General features: G+C 40.4%; 1 protein-coding gene across 26 annotated transcripts in view; it reads right to left on the bottom strand.

Annotated features, from left to right (window-relative positions):
• SOX5 (SRY-box 5) overlaps nt 1-12,046 on the bottom strand; it is a 641,599-nt gene that overhangs the window by 49,747 nt on the left and 579,806 nt on the right. For all 26 annotated transcript variants that reach the window (NM_001397975.1, NM_001397977.1, XM_046939364.1 and 23 more), the window contains one exon: nt 10,137-10,283. In NM_001397975.1, coding sequence (NP_001384904.1) covers nt 10,137-10,283 — 147 coding nt within the window. The remainder of the gene's footprint in view (nt 1-10,136; nt 10,284-12,046) is intronic.

The following is a 12,046-nucleotide window of genomic DNA, read 5'->3' as shown; positions in this document are numbered from 1 at the left end:
GTTGCAGTTCACTGGAAGAACTCATTTTGTGTAGAGAAATTCTTATTAGCAAGGCTGTGAAATTAAGGACTGTAAATCCAGATGTAGAATGTAGTGGTCAAACAGTCATGGGACACCATTTTAGCTTCTGGTATCGCAAATGAAATGCTACTTGACATGCATTTCTCAGTCAAATGTATGTGTTGCATTTCCCTGACCCCAAATTAGGTCTGTGCCTTTTACAGAGAAGACTGAAAGCATAGGCTATCTACACATTTATAATGAATAAAAAAGCAAACATGATGAGATGAATTAATTCATCCTGGAGTTTTAATTGCTGACTCTATTTTCAGCGGACATTAGAATAAGATAAGAGTATCCAGAAAGGGGAAGGTTATTTCAAAGAAGACTCAGACTATTAGAAACAGGCACAAAAGGGGTCATTTCGAACCACAAGCAAAGCAGTAAAAAACAACGGAGTTTAGAGCAGAAGGGCTCAAAATTTACTGAGGCAACCAAGAGTAAAACTCAAAATATATTAACTTACAGCGGTAACCTAAAGTCTGCACAGCTCTTAGCATGGTTCAGGATAAAAATAATCACTGACCTGGAATGACTGAAGCCCTTAGAGAGTTACCTTTGGAAAGAAAGAAGTTCACAAGGATCTTACATAAAAAAATACTCTCTAGAATAGTTACATATATGTATGTTTTCTTCCTAATTGGACACTGAATTAAAACGACCTTAGTAATTCTGTCACTGTATGCCTCCCTTTTCTGCTACAGTGCCTCTTAGTTTTCTCTGGAGCATTTTGGAAGAATAAATGTACCCCTGAAACTCAACTTTAAGAAGCTTTTTGTGCCAGTTTTCCTGTGGATATGTCACATTGAGTTGTGTTTGTCACTGTATAACTCCTGTTGTGTTCTGTTAGCCTGAAATCCTGTAACACGATGTGGCTGATTCATGACGTGACATGTCACTGCCTGGCATGTCAGTTGAAAGCCCATACAAATCCATGTGTTACATCTCCAAACACACTTAGCTCTTAGAAATGGCCTCTTATTTTAAATCTACTAGCAGGTGCTGGCACATCCACTCAAAAAAGTTTAAGAAGCACTAATAACTTAATGACGCACTCTAATGTATATTCTTTCTGTAGCATCATGATTGGAAATTGGAAAGCCTTCTCTGCAGCGGTCCCCTAAGTGACGAGGTCTTTCTCTCATACACTCAGCACGTCAAGACACGGAGCAATCTTTTAACAAAGACTTTTTTTCTTTACAATATATTTTTTTCCAGATATGCCAGTCATGGCATTAGCTTATCTTTCCTTTGAAAGCAGCAGGGAAAAATGTAGCAACTGAAATGAAATGAACAGAAACTAAACTCATTCATTAGTACTAAAAGTACACATTTGAATTTGTCATTCGGCATCATTAGTGAATAAAAGCACATGATTGAGATCAAAATATTATAACTGTTTTCATATATTAGCTCATATCGAATTATCTCAAAACCCACAATATTTGTTGCCTCAGTTTGCCTGTCTCTAATGTTCCTCGAATGTTCTCAGATGTTGTCTCTAGATACTACTAAAGCGTTTTTACCAGGAGATACTATGGTAGAAAGAGTAATTTTGCTGAGAAATGGTTACGACCTAGTAGAATTGCCAGCATGAAGTCTTCTATGACTATGGACTGCAAACGAATGCCACTTGATTTAAATAATAACTCATAGATAACGTTTTATTTGGTAGCTACTTTTGAAGCCTCTGAGATAGATTAAGTTTCACCCATGATAGCCTCAATCTTTTTATTCACATGACTTCAAGGAGCTAGGACTTTAAGGAAACTACCTGTTATAAAATCACAACATGTAGTTTCACTGCTCTGAGAAATGAGTATATTCTAAATTGCTGATTTGCACACAGTTTCTCTGAAACCCTTTTCCCCACCATTTCATTTTACACTAAGCAAGTCAAAATGAACTTTGTAGAACAAACATGTTGTTCTCAGAAGCTTCACTGAAATATTTGCCAAGCGCTTCATACTACTCTAGAGCTAATACTAAGCCATAAGAAACTGCCTCTGAAAATAAAATGGACTCCTCTATTCTGCTGCTAGCGTTGCTTCTATTCAACTATCCACTGCTATCAGGGATTACAGATTAACATGTTTCAGTTTAAAAAAAATAGATGTAGAGCTATGGTAATCATTCAGCAGTGGGTATAGGAGTATCATAAAATGTATTTCTTTAATGCCTAGCTTGAATTGCATTCTGCCTGAATGTGTAAAGAGGAATTAATTTCAAATTTAGTACATAACACGGAAGCAAATGACTCTTCTGCAGACAAAGCCAGACTTCTAGAAGCAGCTAGACTGATCGTATTAGAATCTGAGTTAGTAACAAATGCTACCTCCCAAGGTGAACATCACATATTTCTCTTCAAGGTTAGTACCCCTTCCACAGCAGGAATAACCTGTTCTAAGTATTTTTCAGCTGCCAAAAGGTGAGGATGTTCAACAAAAACACTGCAGCCAGAAAAATCTAATTTTTCTCTTTTTTATTATGCAGCTCCAGATTCCGCTCTCCTTAAACACTTGTACTGCTACTCTTGAGATGGCATGACCAACCAGGAACATTGATGCAACAGCTAACTTGGTGGCATTTCAAATGTGTGACATTTATTTGGGAGCCCCCCAGCCTCACAAAATACTGCTCTTTCTCACTCAAGTGCTTTGTTCTAGGATGGGCAGGCCAGTCATACAGCTTTGGCAGAAGACAACGCTATCTAAGTTCCAGAATAAGACAGAGAGCTGGAACCAAATGTCAGGTTCCAGCACTCCTGAACACTGAAGGATTCTGAAACTGAACTGGACTGAAAGTAACAGTGCATGGTGCAATAACTAAGGCTTCAGCATTAAGCCACTGTTGTGGACCATTTAACCAAAAAAGAAAAAATCTACCTGCCCTACACTCCCAACTTCCCACCCTATTCAAAGCAAGTAAAGGAGAGCATTAGCAGCAAGTAACAGTAATGAATTACTAAGAAGCAGACATCGCAGGTTTGTCATTAACACTTCCCTTTACATCTCTGTTGCTCCCCATCTGATTTCTGAGGATCTCTTTCAGAAAAGCTGTGGTACTGCTTAATTTGTGTAACTTGCCTTTGTTTTCTGAGCGCAGATTTCAGAGCGTGATTCTGCCCCCCCCCTCCCTCCACCCCTTTTCTCTTTGTTTTCTTCTGAGTTTTCATTACAAAAAACACCAACTGAGCCCAACTGAGGGCTGATTTACTGGCAGCTCGGCTTGAGAAACAGGCTCCTGCCAGACAGGCATGGTATCAGGAAATACAGCCGTGGAGAGTTAATCTAAAAAAGCATCCTAGAAGCCCCTCCATGTATTTAATTCATTTTTAGGGAAGTAGGGGGTGTGGGAGGCAGAGAGAATTCTGTGCAAGTCTCTACTGTTGCTGCTGCTGCTTTTTAGATACCACTATTAACGCTGTTTTTATTGTTCAGAACGCACTCGCTATTTTAGAAGAGCATCTTAAGAAGTTCCATTAACACACATCACTTCATTGTGCTCTGGCAAATGGTTTAAAGTCATTGTTTCTATGCCTGAATGTCATATATAGGAAGGAGAGCAAAGAAGAGAATAGTCTCAAAGATTCTGTCATCAATTCTACATTTTGTTTTTATGGGATTAAAAGCATGGGCAGCAAAGGAAAAAGGCTTCCAGGTAAAGAGATATTTAGCTACAAGCTCTCCATTAAGAACGGACACTGATGTTAAAGAAACAGCACAGCAACAAGTAGCATAGCACAGATAACACAGATGAGGTCTCGGTTTCCAGCTCCCTATACGTTGCTGCATCCATACTACAACCTTTTCCTTAATTATCTTACAGCTACTTCTAACCTGTTGGATGGACTGACAAGGGGACTGAGAAATACAAGCACTGAACGTTTTGAATGTAGTGATACATAATATTCTAGTGCTAACTGCTATTCTTGTGCTGAAAAGCTTAATAGATTCACTTACAAGGTTTTTATTTTTAATCAATAGCATATAAAGAATTACTAACAGCCCAGGAATTCTCAGAAACACAAGAGCCTTGCAAATCTGCCAGGTAAACCTTTTGTTTATGTAGCCCCCATGTTGTAGCAGGAACAACGCATCTCACAAACTTTAATGAGAACTTTGTTCTTCACACTTAAATACCCCAGTATTCCCTTTACTGAAAGTAAAAATGCCTTAATTTCCTGCTGCTTAGATAGGCTACTGAGCTCTTCAATCGATAAAGAGGACAGTAATTGCCAATAGTATACAAGGTGCAAAGGGCAAGTTTCAGACAGGTTCTTATTTCTCTATCTGTTCGCAGGCAAGAAAGAGTTTAGCCCCATCTAACACAGGCAGTGACACCACTTGATCACCTGTATGCAACACTGATCAGTCGTCTTTATAAAGACACAGCTGTCCTCTTTATAGCTGACATACTTCACAGTGCTGGGCAGAACATTTAGTTCATGTTTCCAAACATATTTAGTAATATTAAACAAAGGGAAGTGTTACAAAGAGGAAAGAAAGATATCCTTCTGCATTTGAACAGCAATGTAGCTATTATTTCTAGAGCTAAAAATAAATACTTTCCTGCAACATGCTCAATCATGAAAAATAACGTGATGAGGACTGGGAAATGTGAGGATACAAGAAATCTGTGTGTCTACTTATCAGCTAGGCTTGTGCAATAGTCATAGCTCGATGTGTCAAGCAAGCTGATGGAACTACGTACATAATGGAGCCTAATTCTTTTCCCCAGCATCTCCCTAGGACGAATTTTCACATTCTGTGCTATCATACAAAAGAGAGAAACATACCCAACTGACAGGGCTGCTTAGGGTAGTCAGCTAAAATGAAGTTCAAGTCAACAATTTGTTTGAAGTAGAATCAGAAATATCATCCAGATGAGTGTTTTTATTACTAGGCAGTTTTATGGCTGTTTTCCTTCTCCTTCCCTTCAGATACTCTTTTTTTTTTCTTTTTTTTTTCTTTGTATTTTTATCCTGAGTCAAGAGATTTCCTACTCAACCTGGAAAGTACAGTCTCACCCCCAGTTTTGACTGGGACAAGAAAATCCCCACATAGCTCCCCACAGCTTACTTATTTTTTCCTAATAACACAGCCTATGGTGTATCTGAATTATATTTCCCATATCCAAAGGCTCCTATCCTTTATTTTGCTCCTGGTATCAAATGTATGATGGCTTCTCCAAAAATAATGCCTCCTGTTTTATGTATTTTATGATGTTGCCCCACAGTGTCAGAGGTGGATGTTGGTGGTACGGCAGTAGAGATTGAACCTTCCCACCAATGTTCTGCTACATGTTGTTGCTGCATGACAGATGGCAGAAGAGGGGCAGTCTCACAAAATCGTGTCTGACATGGAAGTGTGTATGAGGCAAAAGTGTGGCATTGAATTTCTTCATGCGGAAAAAAATGGCACCCATTGACATTCATCGATGCTTGCTGAATGTTTATGGGGACCAAACAGTGGATGTTGGGGGATGTGCTTCAGCAGTGGTGACAACACCACGAAAGACAAGCTACATTCTGAATGGCCATGCAGACTTTTACAAGCATGGCATGCAGCCTTGTTCATCACTGGTGAAAATGCATAGTTAATGGTGGTGACTATGTTGAAAAATAGGGTTTTTGCTCTTTGCTCTTTGTGATCTTTGTATCTGTTGTGATTTCCACAGAAGTGAAATAGGAGGCATTACTTCCAGAGTGACCTATAGCTGGTAATCAAATCAACAGTGACTCAGCTCAAGTTTCACATCCAGGCTTGCCTTGACTGGTGAGAACTGAGCAAACATGCTGCTTGTCCCTTTCTGTCCTCCCTACACTATAAGAAGGATGCAAGACACAGCTGATGCATGTGGCAGGAAATGTCAGAAGATATTCCTCAAATTGGAAGAACTTTCCCTAGAGAATCTCTGGCCATTTTAGAGCCCATCTGTCCTGTGGTAGAGGGGCAAGCTTCAAGTCTTTCAAGTGAGATTCTACTGCTGACTATAGGTGACATGAAAAGTTTTCAATCCAGTGTTTACTTAGGTGATCAGAGGGATCACATAATATGAGAATTAACCATCTTCAATTAATTATTCACACTGATATTTGTCTGGATATTGCAGCTGAGGAGAACCTGACTGTGTATATCCAACTGCTTAGTGCTGTTTCTGGCTTGTCTGAAACACATTTCCTTTCCTTGTCACAACTCCCAGGTGCTACTGCTGAGCAAATAGTAACATCACTTCCAGAAGTATTTGAAAAGAACAAAAAAATTGATTTGAACAATCCATGTGTTGTTGCCATTGATGGAGACACGACTGTGAGTAAGGTTAGGGTTGAGGTCATAACAAGGTTAAAAGAAATTTGCCCAGGAATTCTCTTCTGTCGCATTTCACAGTGAAGTGCTCCTTTTTTCAGCAGATGCTACAGACAACGCACTGTGCTCTATGAAGTACTGGGAATCATTTAGCTACATTTATGAGCTACACTGAAAATTCACTCCAGAATTACTGTACTTGAAAGGTTACATGGAAAGGGCTAGGACAGTACATCACACAGGCACTAGATGCTATATTTATACCTGCAACGTAAAAAAATGAGTAAGACTGAACAGAGCCCTGGCTGTTTACAAGCGAGAGTAATGTTGCTGTTCTTATTCAAGAGCACGATGTACCTCATCTGAACTCAGTGAAGACGGCAACTGTTAGGTGAGGATCCAGGTGCCACGGTAAGGGTCGCTGCTCAGATAAACACATTTAATATAACAGTGCCTCCCCTCCTCCCACCCTGGGTACCTCTGTTCAAGCAAGAGGTTTGAAGTTAATCACAAGACGGGTTGGTTAAGTTATCCTGCCTAGTCATTATCTTCACCTTTGTCCGTCCTCTCCTACTTATTTGGGAGCATGCAACCACCTTGAGCACCCAAGCTGAGCAGCATGCAAGCATTTACAGGATCAAAGGCAAAATGTGCTTAAGACAGACTTTGGAAATCCAGCACAATTTGGCAAACTTAAAAGATAGTTGCTTTTCAAATGGGTTGTGGAGGAGGCCTTGGTAAATTTGAATGGTATGATTAGCATACCGGCTGTTTTTAAAACTGCTCAAGAAGAAGCTGTGTTAAAATCCATTTCCGCAAGACACACGCATTTTCTTTTGGACAGAGTCCACAGCTCTGTTTCTTAAATCAATTTTTCTGGCACGGAGATTTCTTCTTGGAAGAATGTACGACACCAGCTCAGTTTCCTAACCAAAACTTGACAGAATGTGTACAGCACGGCATAACGGCATCTCCGCTTTATGGTTTCCTAAAAGTTACAGTACAGAAACCTAGGAAGTGAATTTGACTGTTCCAGGTCACATCTGTCGAAAGGCGGGTGAGAGAACAGAAGACGCCAGGTTAGCCTGCCCAGCACAGTGTTCAAACACTGGTGAGGGCTGCTGATAAAAGGTTTGCCAAAATGGGAGTTGCCAAGGTCTTAAAGGAGTTTCGGGGATGTGTTCAAGTCTTACTAGATTTAAAGGATGATCCTTGGCAAACTCCCTCTGATGCTTCTCAGCATTTCTAGAGCCAGCAGTTGTTCCATCTGCTGCTGAAGCCGACTTTGAAGAATCCTTGCAAAGAGCAGCATACTAACTTTAACACTATACAAGAGGGAAAAAACACAGCTTTTCAGAGTGACCTAGATGTTTGCCAGGAGCTTGACACACTCTCAGGTAAGGCTGTCTCCTTGTCTCCAAACACTTGAGTGTATTTCCAGTGCTGCGCCAGTGTAAACTGTGGGCTGAAAATAAAGATTCAGCAAACAGCATCTATTGAGAGCTTGTCTAAGGCATTAACTGTTCATTGTGGAGGTCTGACATGCTGTAACAGTGAGAAAGACCACCACGGACTTACTTTGTGAACCAAGTTGATGCTGGGGTTAATAATAATAATAAAAAAAAGGCTGCTAAACTCAGACAGATATGCCCTGGCAACAGATTAAAAACATTAATAAAAAATTAACAACAAACATTATGTTTTTGAAAATGTTAAACACAAACATGCTCTGCAAAAGCCAAGGAAGACCCACAAAGACACAGAGGTGTTTATAGTTTCAACATATAAGCTTCAGTTTCTGCCACTATGAGGGATTTGCCAGCGTGTTTTCTGAGCCAGGCCATGGCACTATTGTATAAGCTTTATTCTAATTATTGTAGGCTTTATAAAGGTTCCTTTATCATTTAGTATTATAAATAATTGTGCTTCTAGGCTGGAGTTCAAAGCTCAGTATAGCATTCGCACACCACAGGCGGGTCAGGTGACCTTTCTCCAATTCTCCTCTCTCTGGTGCTGAGGACAGACAAAGTGGTATGTCTGTCATACGCCATTACCATTAGAACAGAATCTTGTTCTTTTATTACAACTGAACTCCGCCGGATTTCTCAGCAGGAATGCTAAGTGAAATCAATGTCTTGGATTTCCAGGCTGAGCTTGGAGGTCACAGCCACTCTATCATTTCTCAGCATTATCCTTTCTCTTTCTCTCGCTCTCTCTCTGAGCCTCCAACTGGCACACAGCAGATTGAAAACAGCATGCATCACAGGGCTCACGCTGCACAATTTTACAGCCTTTTGGAGCCCCCTTCCTTTCCTTGTGGCCCACTCTTTTTTTTCCAGCAATTTGCAAGTAAGTTTTGTTTGTGTCCTACAAGATTGCAAGCCAAAGGCACTGGGACACCTAGGAGTATGAGAAAGCAATAAAACACAAGAGAGAACAGAGCTGATCTTGACAGCTGCCAGCAAGACGGTTGTGCTTAATGTTACCCGTAGATACAGAAGGCTTTAAAATTCCACAATTGCCACAAAATAAATACCGTGTCCCCTTAGATCTCACCAGAAGTCCTGCGTGCACACAGGAGATCCAAAATCAACACAGGGATGTTAAGTGTAGCGGGTCTAGCAAGCCACTAGCCACACACAAAAACCCCACGTAAAATGCAGAAAAATCTCTTGTTAACCATAAACACAACATTCAGGAAAAAAAGTACCATCAGGCCCTGCATGGCTTTGTGATCCCAGCTCTACAGAATATAAAAGGCCAAGCCAAGGATAAACTTCAGGAATCCAGAAACAGAGGAGGAAAGGAAGAAATGTCGGCCTAAAGATTGATTTGTTAACACAACAGGCCCTGGTTCCACACCATCTATTTTATCCTTGGACTCACTGAGCTGACAATGGTATTATGCAATTGTCTGGTTATTTTTAATCTGGGCTACTTCACTGTTAGGGTAAAAAACAAGACACTATTGTCAATTCAAGGAATCTTTTCTGACATGATAAAGGACATGGACAGTGTGCTAGAGGACACTAAAAAAATAGAAAGGACAAATTTTATCAAGCTCTTGCTGTCACCCAAATGGGACTGCTTCTTCCCTGCATTCCTTAGCTAAATTCTTCCTATTTTGCAACAACTAAGAAGTGCCATTCAATTTTGACTGGTTACTTTTCCTTGGCTGAGGTGTATGCTGTGCACGTCTTCCCTTGCATGTAGTATGTGTTTTTTTATAACTATAACTGGCCAAGCACTGTCAGCGTTATACAGCTGTGAATGCAAGCTGCTAACTCGACCTCTTAAGTGAGTGCAGACCTGATTGCCCAGCTATGGCTAAGACTATTCATCAGACCCCTTTGCTGTATAAGCAGATCTCAGCTTAGTCTGCAACAGAACGCACACTGCCTCAGAGACTTATTCTTCCATGAACTCCCAGTGGGCCCCAGGACAGGATCTGGCTACCTTTGAAATACCCTACTGGTTTCTAGATTGCTGATCGGACTGCAGTTTGGAGTCCTGAAAGGAAATGGCGGTTGTGTGCTGGCACAGAAGGCCTGTCACCACGCACACTATCCATTACTGAAGATGGAGGGAATCACAGTGTGATAGCTATGGCACTGCAAGGGAACTCACTAAGAATATTCACTTATTTCACATAGGCATCATGAAAACAAAGCTGAGAGACACACAGGTAACAGTCAGAAAAAAATGTACATGCCAGTGTCAATACTGTCAGTAACATTATGCCACAGGGCCTACATTATGGTACAGTACCTTGCTTTTGGGAGGAGGGCTGTTTGTGCTCTTGTCTGTGTGGATGCTGGTAGGCGATACGGCAGCACCAAGGTTACCCTGGGATATGCCAGGTATCTTGCCTCCTGGAGATACTTGCATTGCAGCAAGTTGGGCAGCATACAACTGCTGTAAAAGCAAAAACACACACACACACAAAAAGAGACAAAGAGAGAGAGAGGAAAAAATCATCAATAAATAATTCTCCAAAAACTTCTCCTACTGTAGATTTTATCTTTACGTTCTGATGGGTATTTTTTTTATTTGGCACACTGGCATATTTCAAGTCAAGAATTGTCATCTAAAATTTTGTAATTCATTCCTCAGGGGATGAATGACAGACATCACCATGAGAAGTGTCCCAGCTTCCACGTGTGTCCAGGGTTTCAAAGCAAGTAACAAAAGCTATTCTTTATGGCTTGCCTGAACCACTGGGCAATCCTTCCTCTCCTGAGGGGCCTCAGCTGTAACAGCATCTCCAGCAATAATATGCGTTGAGCACTGTGAAACTCACACCATGTTTGATATGTCAGTCTCTGCGCTACCATTTTACATTTCTTCACATTTCTTTCTGTGATTGTCTTGTATGCATATGTAAGGTGTTTGGGGCTGGGAATGACAAAATCTTGTTCTGCATTTATTGTAGAAGTCCACTCTTAGATGGGCCTGGAGCACCAATACATATAAATATAAAAATACTGTTGGTAACATGCCGTCCATTAGCAATTGGAAGCTCTAGTCAAGATTAAGAACTCTTTTGGTGAGAGACGGAAAACAGATACAGCATGGTAACGTTTTACTCCCTTAAAACCAAACCAGTGAGGCACTTTACCCACTTATTTGAATATTAGCATGTGAATAATTACAAACACAGTCACCTGTTTGAGTTAAGCACTACACTAAAAGTTTCACAGACAGTGGTCAGAAGCAGAGAGATAACAGGCAAACTGGCAGTGCCTGGAAGCTCCACTGACTTCTCAATAAAAAGTGGAGAAAATAAAATAAGGCGGGCAGCAGTTGTTGATGCTTTGTGAATAGTAAGAAATTTACATGAAGCCAAATAGAAGTTGGATGCCTGAGAGAACAGGTAATGTAATAACAAAGACTTTCAGTCCTCAGATTCAGTTTCAAAGATTCACGCTATGTATTATTTGTGCTGTGCAGTACACGTGTAATGTCTAATACTGAGCAGCGATGCACCCTGCCTTCAGGTGCTAACAGAGCTCCAGAGATGCAATGTGACAAGAGATAACATGCAGGAACATGGAAGTGGACATGAAAAAATATAGGATCTTCAATATGGCTAGTCTAAGATAGCCTTGTTTGTGTTGTTTAGTTATTTTGCTGTTGTTTTTTTTTATATAACAATTTTTATTTTTTAATAATTTTTAATGATTGCAAATGCTGACTATAGAATGAAGGTCAGACTGGAGGACACAATGGAATGCTAACCAATCCCAGCAAATCTGAAAGAGGACAATGAGGATTCAGTGTACTAAGCTTAATGGGAGTATTCCACATAGAGCTGTGCAAAAGGTAAAGAAACACCGCTCATGTGAGTTCAGAGTACGTAGGTCCTGTAGCAAAGACTTAACTTAATCAAATGAGGAAGATTTACTGTTCCAAGGCTAGGACAACTCAGTGGAGAAGAAATGAGTAATGCATGTACATCATCTCAACCCTGGACTTTGTTCCATGGTTTCCTGTACAAACTCTCCTCTTCACTGGTAAATAATCTTAACCCTTTCATGTAATTAAAAGCATCCCATTTCTACTCCTGTAAGTGTAATCAGGCACCAAGTTCTCACTTATTTCTTTTTCACTCATTCTATTCTTTTCAGACTTCCCATTCCTTTCAGTTTTGAATCCTTTTAATCTCTTCTTCTACTTTG

This window comes from Gallus gallus, chromosome 1 (assembly GCF_016699485.2).
Source record: "Gallus gallus isolate bGalGal1 chromosome 1, bGalGal1.mat.broiler.GRCg7b, whole genome shotgun sequence".
NCBI lineage: Eukaryota > Metazoa > Chordata > Aves > Galliformes > Phasianidae > Gallus > Gallus gallus.
The sequence above is the reverse complement of the archived record's forward strand: the minus strand, read 5'-3'. Positions and strand labels throughout refer to the sequence as shown.